General features: G+C 42.1%; 1 protein-coding gene across 2 annotated transcripts in view; it reads left to right on the top strand.

Annotated features, from left to right (window-relative positions):
• The window catches only part of ppm1e (protein phosphatase, Mg2+/Mn2+ dependent, 1E), a 60,159-nt gene that overhangs the window by 28,176 nt on the left and 11,539 nt on the right, over window positions 1–20,444 (top strand). For both annotated transcript variants that reach the window (XM_030745678.1, XM_030745679.1), the window contains exons 3-5: window positions 13,541–13,662; window positions 16,249–16,448; window positions 20,156–20,344. In XM_030745678.1, coding sequence (XP_030601538.1) covers window positions 13,541–13,662; window positions 16,249–16,448; window positions 20,156–20,344 — 511 coding nt within the window. The remainder of the gene's footprint in view (window positions 1–13,540; window positions 13,663–16,248; window positions 16,449–20,155; window positions 20,345–20,444) is intronic.

The following is a 20,444-nucleotide window of genomic DNA, read 5'->3' as shown; positions in this document are numbered from 1 at the left end:
TAAGTTTCTTACTACAAAGTCTGGAGTCATATATGTGATTAAATGCAAACTGAATGCCAGTTTCAAATTAATTTAGAGACGACGCTGTTCTCCAGCACCATGAAGCGTGTGGTGGCTAAAGCTTTTATCCCCCCATCTGACTGACCTTTTCTCCACTGCAACAGTTTGTTTTTTGTCCAGGATCCTCATTAGCAGCCACTTGATGTCAGCTGTTTTTCCTGTTGAGGGTCATTATGGGTATTGCAGTATTTAAATACACATTGCTGATATTTAAATAATGCTCTAATCGTGCCAAACCGATGTACAAAATAGAACCTCAGCTAAAATGATAAAAGCCAGCAGTCCCTTTGGGTTATTAATGTTTTTCCATGTTAAGTAACACTGAGGATGTTCATTACGGCATTTGAGATGGAAACACACACCCCACACAGCCCACACACACACACACACAGCCTGCAACTTTCAGCCCCATCGCTTCTCATCATACTTAGTGAGCTTTGGAGGGGTCGGTAGGTGTGTCTTTGGAGAACCAGACCAGCTGTTTGCTTCCAGCCTTTATGCTAAATGAAGCTAACGTCCTGGCAGTAATTAGGGCAGAGACAACACAAAGTGGTATTGATCTTCTGAAGAAAGAAGGGTATTTTCTCAGAAACTACAGCACCTAAATTAAATAAACTGTACGTATGACTCTATTTTGTGATGGGTGATCATTTGAATACAGAGCAGATACTGAAATGTCAGATTTGACAGCCCTAATATGCTTGATCACTCCCTTATCTCAGATGCCACTATTGTTTATGAGAAACTGGATCAATTAAAGGTCAGTGGAAGTCGGGACGTGATGTGGCTCCCCTGTAGGACCTCACCAATCCACCAACGATCCAGCTGGTGGATTACATAATGCTGCCTTAAGGCTTTGTGCAGCGCAGCGTTGGGCTTGCTCAAAAACCTCACAGGGAATTACATGTAAGTTCCCCAGTCTTTCTGCGGAGGCTGAGCAGAGGCTCGAGGCTTATCTGAAAACTGACTACACTCAGCTACTACAGACACACAACCACTTCAACGACGTGACACATGCAGAGCTGTGCGGCTCATTTTCCTCAGAGTGTGTCACCTTTAAGTCTCCGCTTTCTGCCATGTCTTGTTGAAGTAGTAGAGCCGCTGCCTACACAGCAGTCCCAGCTGTACCGTAGGCGGTTATACGAATTCTGCAGCTCCGAAGGGTTTTCTAATTTTATGACAGATTAGACACGCCTCTCTGCAGCCAACATTGTGCACTTCATTGTAAGTGGAACATGCCACTGTGAATGCGTACAGCAGCGCTGTGTGACGTCTGCAGTCACAGTTGGTCCATCATTTCCACTCTGTTTGAGGCGCGCCGTGTTACATCAGCAGAGCTCTGAAAACACCCGGAGGTGCACTCAGGTTATGAGGTAGAACTGCTGAAAGGGCCAAACACGGTACGCTTTCTACTTGACGGCTGTTTGTTGGGAGCATTTGGCTCAGAGTCATTATAGCTGAGGCTCAGTCACTCTGTTAGTAGATATGGTGCTAATAGACAGCAAGTTTCATTTTATTATTGATTACAAATGCTGCTGCTTCTAACCCATCTTGTCTCTTTAGGTGTAGTGGCACTCTTCTCCCTAAGTATTGCAGTAAATTGGTACTGCCATGCTGCCCTGGAGACAGCATTTGTGACTGGAGGCCATAAGGTGGTTTCCAGGAGGTGGAGAGGGGTATTGATGTCCCGCCTCCTGGCCAGGATATATATATATATATATATATATGCATACCTGTTTACACAAAGGAAGTTTCATATATGCATCATTAATGGATCTGGTTTTTGTCACTGCAGTGCCAAATGTTCCTTCATTCACAGCTGAGTCCCAAACAAATGCATGATTTAATCTCTTTGTTAAAGTCTGCTAAAAGCTAAAGTGCCGAGCCATTTTAGGAAATCAAACAGCAGTTTGTCAAAACGAAGCTAAAATATGTTTGACCTGTTTTTAAAGATTTATGGGGCCAGATGGATTTTTAATAGGATTTGTTGATAATACGGAAATGCAGCAGCTTTAGCCTTCAAAAGGAAACAAAAACGATAATTGCTGTAAAGTGTTTATTACCAAATGATTATACAGTGCTTGACGTTTACATGCATGTAGGTTTATCATGGTATGGCAGCAATATAGGTAAATTAGAAGAACAATAGGGATGAATTTATTATTTTTTAATGTATTTCTTGCTTTAATAATGATTATTAAGACTGTGACATGGCATTATATCATAGGTCTTTATTTGAATGCATGAAAAATTTCAAATGGAAAAAAAATATATTTAAAAAAAACAGGTTTTACTCTCGGTTGAGTGGAAAAAGATGTAACAAAAGCAAATTTTTTTTGATATTCAAGCATTCAGAAGCAGCATCAGTGGATTCCTGCTACTCGCCATCAAATGCCAGAAGGCCCAGTAACTGACTAAAGCACCACATGGTGTGTGTGGACTGAGGAGACAAATTAATTCATCAAAGTCATTTGAAAGCCATCTTAAGGGAGAAGCAGCGCTAAAATGCCACGATTTAAGGCTTCCTGGCACACTTTGTGTTATGCAATCCTATCAGGTCCTCTTGAGAATACTGTGTTCACATAACAGTAGTTGTTAGGAACAGGCTAATTCAACATTTCCTTTGGAAATGTAAGGTTGGAAATAGCCTGAGGATTTTCTCTCTGTTGCTAGAAAAGGCTCTGCCGTCTTCCAGGTTTAATATGAGGGATGCCTGCTACCAGGGACCGGCGGCCAAACCAGAACATATCGATGGAGCCCAGTGAGTTCCCGTGGATTTCCACTCTCACCTCCACTTGGCACAGAAAAGGTTCAATATTTAGAATAATGAAGTGGGAGCTTGTTCTGTGGGCTTGGCAGCAGGACGACTGACACGCCGACTGTCAGTCACTCGCTTCTGTGTTACTATGGAAACAACCTTGTTGCTCTGCTGTGGGGCTAAGAAAAAGCTTGTAGAAAGCATTGGTAGAAAAGGAAAAAAAAATAACATGGCTGCACGCATGAGTCATCTGCTAACACATACACCCAGAGCTCTCCAGTTTTATCTCTGCGAGCAGCCTGTCAGAGCTCCCCGCACGACTGTAGCTAAACACAGCCGCAGCACAGACCACACGAGAGAACAAAAGCAACCACAGACTGAGTTAAGGATCACGGGGGAAGGCAGTAATCACCTCTGACTCAAGCATACTGCCATACCAGCTGCAAATCTTTACCAAGCAGGCAGCGCTGTCATTTCTAACCAAGGTCCAGCAGCAGCGCAGAGGGAAAGCATTACAGTGGAACTAATCGGCAACAACCAAAGTCATTTTGAAGCAGATAAACAAGTATATTTTCCTTTATTGTGAGGATTGGTTTTTTTTGTCTCTTTGTTTTGCATAATCGTGATGAGAATATTTTTGGATTCAGCCAATAACATTTAAAACAATATTTTGAACTCACTGAAATGAGAATGATGGTGAATCTGAATGAGGACCTGATATTGTAGACTTCTCAGTGACAGAGCAGCCAAAGTGAGCCCCAGAGTACAGGCCTCGCTTTGTCACCTATTTTGCTCTAAAAGGGGCTGTCGCCTGTAAAATGAAAATCATGTTGTATTAAATAAGACTTTAAGCTAATGATTGAGCCCATAAATTCATTGGGAAAGTCTTTATTGAGGTCATAAAACAAGTCAGAAGTAGCACTAGAGGAGTCGCCCCCTACTGGACATTAGAAAGATTTAAGGTTTAAGGTAGTTATTACACTGGTTCTTTTTGAAGACCCATAGGCTATAGCCATCTTTTATATACAGTCTAACTATTTACAAACATGTGGGTGGAAAGATAGATATATATATATTTGTGAAATATAATCCAGTACACCACCACACCTATTTACAGCTTCAGTAATTAGCTTACAGTTAAATTAATTGCTCTGTCTAAATACCAGTTATGTGCTTGAGCAATTCCTAGCTTTTGGCTTTTGTTTTTTTTATTTTTTAGGGCTGAGTTTACAGGAGAACGTGATATATTCTTAGCGTATATGTTGACACTGAGCTTCTGGTCTGATATGTGGGCATCTAAGGTTCTCTGCAAAGTTTCAAGATACCAAAGTTACACTTGTTTTTGTTTGGATCATCCAGTGTTTTTTGCCAGGAATCCAGCAGCTGTGCATTTTTACTGGGAGACAAATCCAAACAGTGTAGTTTCAGGTTATGTCATTGTTTCGGTGACCTTTTTATTTACAGGTGACACATTTACAGTCAGTTACAGCGACGTTTGATTAGAAACAGTGATATTATGCAGATGTACCCTCCATGCAGCACACCTTAGACCATGAATAAACCAGTTGTTCATTCTCGCCGTCAGACATCAGACGCTAAGACACTGGAACCAGATCACCGATGGCCCCAATCACACACCCCCCCGGGTGTAAGGGAAAAATGTGTATTCAGCAACCAGTTGGTGAATGATTGCTGGAGGTTGCTGGCTGTCGCTAGGTGAAATCGATCGCAAACAGGGTGCTGCAACAACAACCTCCTTGTGATTGCGTTTGTTGCTAGCAGATTGCTGCGGTTGCCTGGTCTTTGCGTGGAAGACTTATCTACAAACAGTTGGTGCAGCAATTTGCTATCAACCAAAAAATCACAAGGAAGTTGTATGGTGCAGACCGTATACCTCTTTTGACCTAGTAGCTGGTGTGTGCAGTTTGTGTATATTATTCTTTAGCTCCAGGAAATGTGTTTCTTTATTTGAGATGACACAACAACAATGAAATCAAATGCACTGAATCAGTAAAATGAGAAAACAAAAAAAAATCAGCCTCAGAAGATAACGTTAGCACCTCTAACGTGTTCAGAAGGCTTTTTCAGTGCGTTTGTTTGTTTCACTCTGTTTGCTGGGCAGTCTCAGTCTTTTTAACCAGTGGACAAATATGCTGCTTCCAGCTATTATTTTCTTTCAGCCTCTCCCTCCCAAACCTGCAGCTTTATTTATTTGGGCAGATAAAATGTGTCCAGGATGTCCTTGCTCCTCTCTAAAGAAGCCAGAAGAACAGAACAGACGGTGACACACAGGTTTTAACCAGAAAATAAGTCCATGTATTTACTGAAGATCACACACAAACTAAACCTATAAGAAAACGGCACTTCTTCCACAAGAAGCCAGTTTGTCCTTCACAGATTCCTGAGGTCAGCAGTGAGGAGGCGAGCTCAAAAACGTGAACACCCGACAAGACACTCTAATCCAAAGCAGCAGCCTTTTACTCAGTATTACTGTGCTCAAATCATATTGGATTATTTAGTCTGTGTATTTGTGCGTGCATGTGCCTTCGCTTTTCAAAGATTCACTCTGAAAAATGGCATCAGAATAACGAGAAAGAAGAATATGTAAACTAGGGCAGAGCAGCAGCTAAAGATTGATTTTTAAAAAACATTTCTGAGGCCAGCTGAAGCGGCGCTGCTCGAGTAATGTGTGGTCAGTCGTGCCGTTGCAGTGTGACGGTGTGAACTGAGATTAAGATCTGCTTTAATCCTCCTCCGCTCCACATGACCTCACTGTGATGCATGAGCCACAGGGAACTGTCATTGGTGCGTCATATCTTCTCCTGTGTGACCTGCAGCCAATCAGAGCTCCTCAGCTCAGTATCCACCCCCACCCGGCAGCCGGGAGGAGAGAGGGGAGTAGAGGGGAGAGAGAGGGAGGGGAAAATATGGGTTTCTATGAATGGAAACATGGAGGAGAGGATGCTGGTGATGAAAAAGCCCAAATAGGGATAGTCTCATGCTGTCTCTTTAATTATGCATCTGGTAAATTTCAAGTAAGTGATGGAAAGCAGAAGATTTACTGAAGTAAATGTACATCTATTTAATGTTCTTTAATATCTCTGCTTCACAACGAGGTTCTGACTCCTTGAATAATACCCAACCATCCGTCAATTATCTATTATTATCCTGCAGAGAGCTGCCTACCCCAGCTGACATTGAGCAAGAGGCGGCGTACGTCCCAGACAGACAACCGTGCACATCCACACCTGCGGCTGATTTGGATTCACCAATTAACCTAACATGCGTGTCCTTGGACACCCAGAGAAAACCCACACAGTGTGCAGTCCCTCTGAATATTAATTACCTCAAAGAGCGTGGAACAATATACTGCAAACAGGAAAAAAATAACCTCTTTTTTTTTTTTTGGTTTATGTTCACTATATCTCTTTGATTAAGATTTCAAACTAATAACTTTATAGAGATAATTTTTAGTGTAATCCAATAATGGAGTATGTTTACAAGGCTGCACGCTGCTTGTAAAGTAAAGAGCAAAACACAGGAGCTGTTATAACACAAGTCTGGGCACAGTTTGTGGAAATACTGGATCACAATGTTGGTTTTGCCCTGGAAGGAGAAAAATACATTTTCGTTATCACTAAATGCTTGTGTGATCATGAAAATACCTCGGAAAATGATTCACTGCCAGAGAACAGCCTCCACCCTCCTCAGCAGGTTTGCACTGAGGTTCTCACACACACACATTGTTGGATGTCTAAAGGGAGCTGAGTGTGTAAAAGGAAGGGGAAAAGGTGCTTCTTTTTTTTGTCGGGTGGAGAGCAGCCAAGACGATGCAACAAAGGGGTCAATAGAGTCTAAGAATAGTAGCTTAAAAAAGTAATTTATTCACAGCAAAAGGATAAAATGTATAAATGAACTAAATTCAGCATCCCCGGGTGAGCCAAATAAGACTAATACAACTCTACAAGGTAAAAAGTGTAAGACTGATTTAGTGGTTGATCAGATGAGGTCTCAGGTAGGGTGTAAAACTAAATGAAATAAAGCATGCAATAAAATCATATGAAACAGCAAAACCTACACACACACACACACACACACACACACACACCAAGTATCAAAACAATAAAAATACTTCCACTGTCCCAGCCTGCTAAAACTCAATGAAAAAATGACTTTGCATGCTTTGCAACCACATCGAGATTTGGTTGCAAAGCATGTTGTTTCGACCTGAAAGATGGCTTTTGGCCCTTCAGGTTTCAAAGTTAATGAGATGTCTGCTGGACTTGTTTTGCTGAATGGGGTATGATCATATTTTCATGGCTGTATCAGAGCTTTGTGGTCCAAAATAAGATGCGCATCTTAGGCTAAATTGGGACAGAAGCCGATGTCGGTGACTACTTCTGGGCTAAATAAAGGCCGTGACAGGCAGATTTAACCCAGAAAATGTTCAGTGCTTGGTGGGACACTTACTCTGAGTAAAACAACCCACTACTACTCTAGAAAGTTAGATGTGTTGGTGATATTTTGGGAGCACATTAGAAACATTTCTAACTCAAAGACCTCCTTTTCAAGGATATTTTTTGACCTGATGTTGGCAGTGCACTAAGATAACAAAATTAATATTATGGCTTTGCAGTCAGTTGGCGTTGTGTCCTGTCATCTGCGCTTTAAGGACGAGAACTAGATATTTCACCAATACAGCGGCCACATTCTCAAGGAGAAGTTTACCCGGGAGGTTACAGTGGTTTCTGCTTATGGGAGCACGGTGCTACTACTCCATTCCTCATGCTTCTAGACCTTGACCCAGTTTGAGAGCACAATCAAGAACCTAATGTAAGACAAGTTTCTACAGGAGGACATGAAATATAAGACCTGACGCATGTATTTCTCACGCAGATAGCAAAATGTGATGCTGAATGTAAACCAAAGAGATACTTTTAAGCAGAACACAGAGTTTCGAGCCATTTTGCCTTTTTTTTCTCTCCTCCTCACTGTTGTGAGTCGTGGACAGAAGCACTAAGGTTTTGGGTCATCTGTCCATCCCTGCATGAACACGATATCTCCAGAATAGCTTGAGAAAATTTTGTCAAACTTAACACAAACATTCAACTGGATTTGAGGATGAACTGATTTGAATTACAGTGCTGTCAAAGGTTAAAGGTTGGTTAGCCTTCTGATGGTCTTAGGGCCTGTCCGGGGTCTACCCCGCTTTCGCCCGATGTCCGCTTGAATATGCTTCAGCCTACCTGTGACCCTGAGTTGGCTAACACGCGGCTCAGAGAATTAAGGAAACCCTCGATCATCACAATATAACACAGTTAAACTTCAGGGATATCAGTCTGTTTAGTAAACTGTTGTAAATCCATTTCAGCTGCTTTGGTGCAAATTAAATCAACAACAGGTCCATTGAAGAGGCACCAACAAGACAGCCCCCAAAACAGGAATGGTTTATCAGGTGGTGGCCAATGACCTTTGCTCTCTTTGCTTTGTGCAGGTGCCCTCGTCACTGCTAGTAGCATGAGACGATATCTGCAGCACATTCAGGTTGCACAGGTAGTCCAGCTCCTCTGGGATGGCACACCCATTGCAAGGGGGTTTGCTGTGTGTCTCTCTCAGCACAGTCTCAAGAGTGTGGAGGAGATACCAGTAGACATGAGGAGAGCTGGACAACTAGAAGGAATTCAACCCAGCAGCAGGACCGGTATCTGCTCCTTTGTGCAAGGAGGTGCAGGAGGAGCACTGACAGAGCCCTGACTTCATGAGGGTGGCACGAGCTCCTGACATCCTTTAGTGGGACCTGTGCTCACAGTCCAGCACCGCACAGCTTGACTGGCATTCGCTATAGGACGCCAAAACTGGCAGGTGCACCACTGTCGCCCTGTTCTCTGCACAGAGGACAGCAGGTTCACACTGGGCACATGTCATAATGTAAAAAGACTTTTATTCTTCTTTTGGTATATATAGTATGAATTAAGTCTCTATTGTTGAGAAGTTCATGATGTTCAGGAGAGTTGAAGTCTGTCGTGAATGTACACAAATACGTCACACACTGTCTGGATATATTCAGCTCAGTGGCAGGATTGAAAATGAGTAATTGCCTTTTCAATATATTTAACTATTTCTGTAAGATGATCATCAGTGAGGTTATTTGTAGTTTTTGTGGTTGCCATGGCATGGTGTTTTCTCCAGCACTGCAGAGTATAGCGAGAGCAACAGGAAGAAAGGAGAGGCAGGATTACAACAGCAAATATAAAAAGTAAATTATAGATTCTTGTTGACAACAAGAAAAGCAAACTAAGACTTTATGTGAAGGAACCTAGTACCACTCAAAAGTTTGAGTTCACGTTTTCTGGAAGCACACCTGTTTTCATCTAATCTGAAACTAAACTGCTCAGACGTGTTAAACGACAAATAATAATCAAGGGAATCGTTCAACGTAAACAAGTAGCTGGAAAAATTGCTTCATTCGCTCTCGTGGCCGCTTGAGGTGATTCAGTCTCCAAAGACTCCAATGTTAAAATGCCTGATTTTACAGCATTAAAAAGCATGTTTGCAGCTTGGTACAAAAACATTGATGGATTTTAACGGCATCCTCTGCATCGCGTGTGGACGCCTCTTAACTCAACTTTATAGTCTGTTAGTAGGTTTCACAGTTTTTATAACCTTGTAACACCAGCAGGAGTTTCTGATTGGCTGCAGCTCACCTGGTTTACCCAATCAGAAGAAAGATGTCTTAAAGGTAGGGGGCAATCAAAAGGGGGAGGAGCTTTTTTTTTTTAAACTATGAATCATGCAAAGCTACTCTAGTAGAGTCCATTAATGAAAATACTTGAACATGTTAGGACCACTTACCCACTTATCTACCGTGACCTCCTCTGGTTGTAAATTTGCATATGGATGGATGGATGTTTTTCTGCGGAGCAGTTAAATGACTCATGCTGCTGTTCTTCATGGGAAGTCAGTCTTGTGATAAGAACATGCTTCGTTAGAGTAGTCCAATGGTATTTGTTAATAAAAACACATCTTTTTAGTCATATACGAAAATTAACTCTCTTAAGTGTCTCTGCTAGCAAGAGTGTAGCTGAATTTATTAAAGATGTTGAGGTTGGCTGCGGCTGACTTGAGTTTTCATTGATTAAACCCATTCTATTTGACATATGAGCCACAGAGGGCCCTTTCACACTGAGTGTATTTAATTTTAGAATATGTCCCTGTGTTGTACTCAGCCAACCCCAGCTCATTTATTAGGGGGAAATTAAAGCAGTGCAGTGACTACTGTATTGTAAGTGTCCAGCAGAGATTACCTTGGCGTATTCAGCAGCCCTGCTGCTACATTTTAAATTAATATGAACCAGTATGCAGTATATCTGTTTTAAATTAAAATATAATTGATATTTGGTACTCCAAGGGAACAGAGTTCTAAATGGCACAGTGTACAAGAATGTGGATTAACTCGTTCATTAACTCATTATGTGCGTAAGCATGATATAGTCAAAGCAAAGAGACTAAAATCTCAATGCCCGAGTGATGCTGAAATGTACTGATTTGAATGAAATACCTCACCATAAGAGGAACTGTCCTGAAGTCATTGACTTCACCTTCAAATTGGTCACAGTTGCCCATAGTTTGCATGGAAGACACTAACTTACTGCTTTTTGAAACGTGTTTAGTTGCAGCCATAAGGCACAACATTCACACTGAAGGCAAATAGTCTCCATTTCCAGTTTGCGTTGCAGTTTTTCAAGTTTCACTATAGTCCAGTGTTTAGGTGGTATTTGCAGAAGTCGACCATCCATGCAAACTGCAGGCCATTGCAGCAACCAAACAACACAGTATACCTCGTTTGCCTCTTTTCCACTAGTACCTACTCGGCTCTATTCGGTTTTTAGGGTTTTTCATTAGGCGGTAGTACCTGGTACCAGGTACTTTTTTAGTACCTACTCAGCTGGGGTTCCAAGCGAGCTGAGTCGAGCCAAAAATGTGATGTGAACAGACTATGTGCCACTGGCCAGGGAGTGACGTCACTAGATGGCGCATAAGAGCAACTCCTTCACCAGAATCAAACTCACTGTTTTTGAAACCCAGCAATGAGGGAAATGGCTGCACACAAACCGACACTGACGTTTTTAGAACAGTTTGTTTGTGTCACATGTCGCACTGGTATAACGACCCCACCCACATTGAGGTGGTACTCAATTGTAATGGAAAACGACCAAAACTGAGTAGTGTTGAGTTGAGCTGAGCTGAGTAGGTGCTAGTGAAAAAGAGGCTTTTGCAACTGTTTTCCTCCAGCAACCACTCGCCAGCTGATCGGGGAATACGCACGTGCTCCTAGAGACTGGAGGTTACCAACTGGTCTCTAAGTCTCTGTGACTGACGCCTAAATGGAAACCTTCCTGGCAGAAAGCACTGAAGGCAAACTTCTCAAACTACAGCTTTACATAGCTGGTAGTCGGGGTGTACACTGATGAAAATAAATGGATGGATGTTATATGCTAAACATATGCTACCACAATGCTAAATAATAATATGTCCCTATGCTTATATTAACAGCTGCCATAGGGTAAAAGGCGGCGTGCACCCTGGACAGGTCGCCAGTCTGTCGCAGGGCTAACACACAGAGACAGGCATTCGCACTCACATTCACACAGAATATAACACGACAAATATTTTGGACATATATATATACTTTACTTTGTAAGTTTGTTTCACCACAGTAACCTCTGAACACTCACTGCCTCCCATCTGTTGTCCCACTTAATGAATCACCCCCAGATGAGAGCACAGCCTCAGGTGCCGTCTCCTGGTTTAAACCTTTGTTCGATCATGCCCTGCTTTCTTTAAAACCGACATAATTGCTTCATGAGCAAATCGTGTAACCAAAATGAGGGCTCCACATCACTCCTGCCAGAAGTTTTGGATTGCCTGAATACATCAAGGATTTCGGGTGTGGCTGGCAGATTACCAGATCAGATTATCATATCAGTCCAGGTCAGGAGAGCCATTTTTCACCGTGCTTTGCTTCTCACTCCTTAATTAAAAAGCCATTGAGCTAACATCACTTCAGTTCAGGTTGATTTTCGAGTTAATTTGAGTGCTATGGAGAACATACAGACATTAGGTTACTATGGTTACCTGCATCTGGATCTGGCCTAGTTATCATGGTGACTCATGTACAGCAAGCCTTCAGTCCTTCAAACGACCCCCCTCTTCTTCCTCCTACTCCTCCCCCTCCTCCCCAACTCTTGTTAACCTTAAAAAAAGGCACATCTCCTCCAGCGTGCCTGATGTGGCCAGATGTTGTGATATTCTGCTGCACTAAGCAGAACTCTGTATTATAATAACATTTTAACATCCTTCAAGGCAAAATACAGGCACCGGCTTTCTGCAGATGACGTGTGAAATCAGAATACAGTCAAAAGCTTTATAATGTACAGTGATATGCTGTTAAAGGGGTTATCTACAGTATGTATGTAATGTACCTGTTCCCAAATGTAATTATGCTGCAGCCGCACACACACACACATTAAGATAAAGTGATTTCTCCTTTTGTAATTTGCTTTTTGTTGTTGATTCTCAGCTTTTCCCTAAAAAACAAAAAACTAAAACCCCAAAAAGCTTTAACTGTGATTATTAAAAAATAGGAAGGGTTTTAATCATAAATGTTAATTTTAAAAAGAATTAAAAAATGGACAATTTTATTTTTTCTTGAAACTCACCTTTTACAGCCCATCTGCAGTGTCCACTAGGGGGCGGTACCTCACACTTTGGGAATCTCTGATGTAATGAATTCTGTTCAGGTTTCTTGTGTGATGTCATGAGCTTGTTGTATTCCCCGACTGCTTGGAAAGTGTTTACTGACAGCTGCTGGGTGAAACTGTTCACCCCTTGTTATTTCTTTGGTCGCTAGCTGATTGCTGTGGTCACCTGTAGTTTGTATGGAAGACGCCGCCGTCACTGCAAATACTCACAAACCACAGGTCTGGCAACTTTCACAGCAACCCCTCAGTAACAACTTGCCAACCAGTGGGGGAATAAACATCTTTCCTTTTCCCTTGGGACTGCTGGTTTCCAAATTCTCAGTGAATGAGGTCTCAGCTAGCAGTGACAGCACATATGTCAATCAAAGAAGCAATGTCCCTAACATTAAGCCTTACCAGCATGCAAACGTATTTATTTCTGCTGTAAAGTAGTGGGTATTTTAAGTCTGTGGGGATTAACTCGCTATTGGAGCCAGCCTCGAGTGGCCACAAGAGGAACTGCAATTTTTTTTGGCACACTGTTATCTTTTAGCCCCGGATTGGGGGTGCCCCCTTGGTGCCTTTTGTGTGAATGCAATGACTTATTTTAATAATGACTTTTTAAATAATATTACTGCTTAAAAAATATAAAAATATGCATTTTATGTGGCATTTTATAGGTAAAAAAGAAACATGCCATCTATGTGCTGTAATTTCTTATTACTTATAAGCAGATATGAAGTATGTGTGGCAATACCCATACCTGTGATGAGCTATAACCGGCCAATAATACCTGCCAAAACTTGTTTGTGTTAAGGCTTCAAGAAAATCGAAAGCAACAGTATGCAGTTTGTTCCAACATGTCGATATTCTTGAATATATTTCCCAGTGAATCTAGATGATGCTGTCGCTCGTTGATGCTACTGTTAGATGATTTTTCTTCCTGACCCATTCTTAACTGTGCCGTCTCTCCTCACCACAGTAACTGCCCGTGCTCCCTGGCTGCCGCCTTGGCCCGAGCCACAGCAGACAGCCTCCTGCAGACTGACCTCTCCATTCACCACCTCAATAAGGCTGTAGAAGATGGAGCTGACCCATTACCACGTGAGTCCCCAGGGAGCCCACGAGACCGCTCTCAAATTAGGTCTCTCTCTCACTTCATCCCACACACATAGACAGGCATATAACCACTAGGGCTTTGTCCCAGTTCTCCCCCCACAAAGCTGCACAGAGAGGTGTTTGACCACTAGAGGGCACAAAGTAGACTCCGAAGCGCACTCAGCTGTCAGTCAGGATATGCTAAATCCAACAGGGACCAGCATATTTACATTACAATGGTTTTCAGGTTACATCTAAGTATATACTGGAGAAAACACAGCATACAGTGTTATACAACAGTCGATACCTGATGAATTAGGCTATCAGTATATTTTGTAGAGAATGAGAAAATAGTCCCATAGAAATGCTCTTCTGCCAGCTGTTTTAGAAGATAACTGTGCTGAAATGATGTATTTATGACCTGTTTTTAAAGCTCACGACTCCATTAGGAACCAGAGAAAAGGAAGCAATTCAGTAATGTGTTGCTCTGTGTGCTCTTTTCATAGATTGGTGAAAAATCAATGAGGGAAAACACAATTTAATTACATCTTTTCTTAGTCTAAGAACGCTGTCTAAAAAGCACAGATACCTTTAGTTTCACGGGGAGTCCTTCACCCACAAACAGCCGAGCTATTTTAGCGGCTAAAATATCCCAGTGGGGTCATTTATTTAGTTTAGCTAATCAGTTTGTGTTTAGCATACCTATACTATTTATTTTTAGCTGCACTCATCGGCCATTTTATTAGGTACCCCTGTTCAACTGCCCGTTAATGCATATCTGATCAGCCAATCACATGGCACCATCTCAGAGCATTTAGGTATGTAGACGTGGTTCAGACGAGCTGCTGTTCAAACTGAGCATCAGAATGAAGAAAGGTGCAGAAAATGCATCGCAGATGGACTCTTGAAGCAGATGGACTACATCAGCAAAAAGAAAAAAACCAGTTGTCACTCCTGCCAGCTAAGAACAGGAAACTGAGGTTCACATGGGCTCACTTTAGGCTTAACCAAAAGCTTAAATATGGACACTGAATTTATGCTGAGCCACCTTTGTTTCCATTACATTCCACCAGTTTCTTTTAGTTATCCTGCTTTAACCAGGCCCAAAACACATGTTGAATCAGGAATCATGAGAAGCTTTGTGTATGTTCTGATCCTGCTGGGGTTGAAGCTCAGAGTGTTGTGCACACCACCACCTCTCTGCTTGTGCTTTCTCAAAATTCCTGTGTTGCGTAACAGCCGATCACGTCCTGTTTGATGCCGCTTCATTGCACTCTACTGTTCTTTTTTTTTTTTTTTTCTCCAGCTATTTGCAAAGTGTTATGAGTAGACCTTAATGTTAGATGCGGCGCTGTAACAGCTCCATTTGGAGCAAGGCCGGGGGAGGTGGGGGTGGGGTAGGGGGGCACTCGGCTCACAAAGTGCAGTTTATTACTGGGACACTGGGTTTGATGTGCGCATACTTTTAAAAAGCAGCATGAGTGGGGGTGAAAGGAGGAAATGGGATGCAGCACAGGCTGTCCCTCTGTCTCGCTGATGCCGTATTTGTCAAGCGGAGCGACAGCGGGAAGAGAAAGCAAACGCAGGATAGACCGTTACACCTGCAGCCAGCATTAGTAGGTCACACTCACACACTCACACAGACTTGGTTATTACAGCGAGCGCTTACGGGCTCGCCTCTGTTCCTCTAACTTATGTACCTCAGTGAAATCTGCCACTGACTTCGCCTTCCTGACAAAGTGAAACAGGCCCCTCGAGGTGTAATTTCCACAGGGGACAAGGCTGATCTTTATTTATTTATTTTTGATGCAGCAGAAAAATTCAACAGAACCTTTAACTCGCCCTATAAAATGAGAGTGGAGGAACTACCCAGGGATAATGAAGTGATCAACCCCTCCACCCCCTAAATATTGACCTAAAAAGGCAAATATAACACCAGTTAGATTTTGGACAACCTGCAGTTTATTTCTACTGCCAGATAATGATTCTGAATGATCATCTGCTGATGTTGAAATGATCTGATGTCTGTGATGTTTCTCATCAGTTTTCGGAGGTTTGAAGCTTGACTTATCTTTTTTTTTCTCGTCTCCATCTGGCCAGCAAGAGCCCAAAAGCAAACCTGTTTGAGGAAAATATAATTGAATGGTAACTGACACAGATGGCACCTGAAATTTACACACCTGCAGCCTCTAGTCCATTGATCAGAAAATGATAACTGGTGGTTCAGGGTAACTCAAATACTTCTGTACTTACACTAAAAGAACTTAAACTGTAACAGTGATACATACATAGTGTGTACTGTAACAACACAAGCTGTTGTTCCTGCAGACTCAGCTGTCATCCTTCAGACAGCTTTCAGAGGCACCTACAGATGTTTGATGTTCAAAAGATACATTTCTGATGGAGCATACTTCTAAAAGTGCAAGCTGTGTAAAACCTGAACTGGAAACAGTGAAGCCAAAAATAAGCCCCAGTAGAATAGCCTGGCTCACTGTGTGTGTGTGTGTGTGTGTGTGTGTGTGTGTGTGTGTGTGTGTGTGTGTGTGTGTGTGTGTGTGTGTGTGTGTGTGTGTGTGTGTGTGTGTGTGTTAGAGATGGAGTCTGTGAAGCTGGCCCGGCTGGTGTTTAATAGACTCTTTGAGACGTGCTGCCTCTGGCTGAAGGAGCTCCCCTTCCACCGCCGTCCACAGCCATATTACGAAACGTCCATCCACGCCATCAAGAACATGAGGCGCAAGATGGAGGACAAGCATGTCATCATCCCCGACTTCAACACGCTCTTCAATATTCAGGTAGGCGCTGCTTCCTCCTGTTTACAAAAAACATCTGCTTTTTCTTTTTACCAGTGAAGTCAAACCTTTGTAGATGCAAACTGGATCATTTCCACCAAGAATTTAGAAACATACTTACTGTACGCAAAATACTGTTACATGTTTCCTTTCATATTAGCACACCTTTCTGTAGCGTTAGACTTCAGGGGCCTATTCCAGGAAGCAGGTTTAGCTCCAGCTCTGGTTTGTTGACCCTAAAATGAGGAAACTCTGGTTTTCAGTTCCAGAAAGAGCTAACTCCAACTCTGAGTCAGTTACCATGGTAACAGACTCTGTGACCCTAACCTGGCAGGTTTTATCCAACAAACTCTGAGTGTCTCTCTGACTCCGCCCCTCCTGCTGCACCTGAACCACCTGTCTGACCCTCCCATTCATTTCCTCCTTCATAAAGTGGCTGTCAGAGCGTCAGAGGAGCGAATTCATCTGCAGACGTTTATGTTGCTACAAACACTGAAATCCCAGTTAGACGTTAGTTTGTTATTTTTGTAACATGAAGCTTTTACAGTCGTCGTAAGGACGGAGACAGCGATGATGTCACAGCTGCAGCTGTCAGACTGTCAGTCAGTTCCTCTGAAACATTTACTGTAGTTACTGCAGCATCACTGTGACATCACACTGATCTGGATGAAGCTGCTGACACAGAACACACTGTGGATGGAAAAATGTCCCGATCAGAAGATGATGTGAATGTTTGAGTGAAGATGAGGCTGAATTGATTTGAAGACATGAAAACTGAACTAAATGGATTTAAAGGGACTCAAATGGTGTCATTTTGAAAGTTACGGTGAAATTGAAAGTATAAATTTCCACATATTTTTCACTGAAAATCACCAAAATCGGCGATCATCTATAACGGATCCGCAAACCCTGTCCGAGTCCACCTGCGCAGCAGGAGGATCCAAATGGATCAGGATCAGGGATTCAGACGCGATAAGGCCCAGATCCAGTTCATTTTGCAGCTCATCCAGTCTGGATCTGTTCATAATGGATTCATTTTCCTGATACGATCTGCATTCTTTAATTAAAATGTCTCATCCTCCCAAAACGTACCAAATATTTAAAACCTATAAAGCTGAGGCATTTATCACAACATGTTTGCCTTTACTGGTAAAACTTCACATTCATCACAGACTTGGAAATCTGCTCTGAATGTTTTCAGCTAAATGTGAAACTATGAACTCTGACCTTTAACAGTACCTCGGTGAAACATCTCTGCTGTGGCTGTCAGAGCTGTCATCTATCAGCTGATCTTAGATCAGATTAAAATCTTTAAACTGCAAACATTAAAGCAGTTTTTCTGTAAATCTCATTTCTCATTTTTATCCAGTAATGGCAGAAATAATGAAATCTCAATTAATAAAGTGAGGTTGCTATTCCAGCAATAGATTCCATTTTTACTGTACAATTATTTAAACAAATAACCATAAACTGAACTGTCATAAACTGAACTGTCATAAACTGCAGCAAAAACAGTTTTAATTAAATGAACTGACCTGAGGTCAGCTCCCCCGGGGTCTGCTGCTGCCTCAGTCTCTAACAGGTCGGTCAGTAAACTCTGAGCTGTTTCTCCACAGTTTTATCTTCACTTTCTGTCTCCTGCAGTTTGTCCGTCAGGCTCAATAATTAGATTTTATAAATCAAATGTGAAATTTGGATTCAGCTTCATCTGATGGAGGTTCAAGTTGTGTAAATGGTGACAGCAGACATTATAAAGAAATGATATCTTGGGTCAGGCTGATTAAAGTGACTCGTCACGCTCCACACTGACACGTGCGATCCTCCATCATCAGATTAAAATGGAGGCTCCGCCCTTTATTTACCCGTTGCCATGGTGAATCCTGGTATCGGCACTCCATTGATGATGGCTTTCTTTCCTTACTCACGCAAAATCTGAGCGATCATACTCAGAGCTGATTGAACTAACTCTGATCAGCTGTTCTGGAACAGGAAACTCAGAGTTGCTGATCTCAGAGTCTGTTTTTAAACTCAGAGTTTGTTGAAGCTGCTTCCTGGAATAGGCCCAGAAGGTTCAGATGTAAAGGATTTCAGTGGCAGGTGGGTGGGGCTTCTGTCCTTACATCCAGAGCTCTGGGCCTGAGGTCACCATATTAGAGATGTCTGCTCTCACTGTCAGCAAAAAAGGCCTTTTTTTTTTCTTGGCATGGACATATTTAACCTAAAAAACAAACAACAAAACAAAAGGGACACATTAGAGCATACAAGCCTCCATCAGGGAACAATTTTATGGAAACAATGGCTCTTTTTATAGTGGTTTTCTTTCAATAGGAGTCCTCAAACTTGGACAAGGTGTAGGAGTCTAAAAGGGTGTCAGCGTACACAGATATCAGAAAATGTTTCCACCTACTCTAATACTGAAAGTGAACATTTAAAGCAGCACATTATTAGAAAGCTTTGAATATCCACCGTATATATACAAATAGAAAATAAGGGAAAAATAAAAGGAAGTCCTGTCTGGGAAATATTAACATGATACTGCAGCTCATACTCAAGTGTTTGTATCACTTTGGGCATCCGAAACATCCTGTTCATTTATTTTGCTCCAAATTGGACCATAAAATGTTGTTTCAACATGTCAGGAACACTGAGTGTTTCTTTTTACTCTGTTTATACCCCACTCTGCATTTAATCATTAGTTATCATTAATCTCTGGCTCTCTTCCACAGCATGTCTTTTTTCTCTCCCCTCAGCCCCCTCACAGCAGATGACTGCCCCTCCCTTAAAGGGAGATTTTCCTTCCCACTGTCACCAAATGGTTGCTCATAGAGATTTGACTGTTGGGTCTCTGTAATTATTGTAGAGTCTTTACCTTACAGTAAAAAGCACCTTGAGATGACTGTTGTGATTTGACGCTATATAAATAAAATTGAATTGAACTGATTAAAAATCAGGGCTCTCTGAGGTTGCAGTCAGAGCAGTCGCTCCCTGCCGGCCACAAGAAAGAATGCCGATATAAGTCAATTTTACCCAAAGGAAACACATCGTACTGTAATACACAAAAGCTCTGTTTGTCCCTGAACTCCTCCTACATGATCGCAACCAAATTTAGCACAGAGGTACATCTTAGGCTCCTGAAGGTTGTTATCTATATCTGCTCTTATGACATCATCACATTGCACAGCAACCAACGAAAATTAATGCACACATTTCAAATTGGTATGCAGACTTTTAATGGCTAACAAAGCACATACCTGCACAACATTGCTTGCAAGCATGCAGAAAATCTATATGGCTTTTATGCATGCTCACTGGCAAATTAGGAGTATCAGGCGACCTATTAGCTGTATAGATTAGATTAGATTAGATTAAACTTTATTAATCTCTTTAGAAAGATTCCATCAAGGAATAAGCTTAACAGGAAAGAATATGACATAATGTCCATCTGACTTTGTCAACTATCCAGTAATCAGTTCTGCTTGTTTACCAGAAAATCTGTTAAGCTGTCCTGAGTGCCTTTAATCCGCATACCTGCCTGCAGGTCTGGTCGCTGTTTCCTCTGATAGTAAGATTATTGTATACATCTGAAACCAGTGATGAGGTGGTTATTGCCATTTCCTTCCCTACAGTCACTGTTGTACTTCAATGTATTTTCATTATGTGTAAATTTTGTTTTGAGCTCCTCTGTGTTTTGTTTTTTTTTTGTCTCTCAGGATCAGGAAGAACAGGCTTTCTTCGCTGTGTTTGACGGTCATGGCGGCGTGGATGCTGCCATCTATGCAGCCAATCACCTTCACGTCAACTTAGTACGGCAGGAATCCTTCAGCCAGGACCCCAGCGAGGCGCTCTGCAGAGCCTTCAAGCTCACCGATGAACGCTTTGTGAAGAAGGCCTCGCGAGAGGTAACCGCACAATCCAACCATTTATTAATATTTACAGCACAGTAGTCCTGAGCAGGGTAGAGCTATGAAATACTAATCTATTGTGTTAACCAAAACTTTA

The sequence above is a fragment of the Archocentrus centrarchus genome, chromosome 14, assembly GCF_007364275.1.
Source record: "Archocentrus centrarchus isolate MPI-CPG fArcCen1 chromosome 14, fArcCen1, whole genome shotgun sequence".
Taxonomy (NCBI): Eukaryota; Metazoa; Chordata; class Actinopteri; order Cichliformes; family Cichlidae; genus Archocentrus; species Archocentrus centrarchus.
Note: the sequence above shows the minus strand (reverse complement) of the source record. Positions and strands in the feature narration are given on the sequence as shown.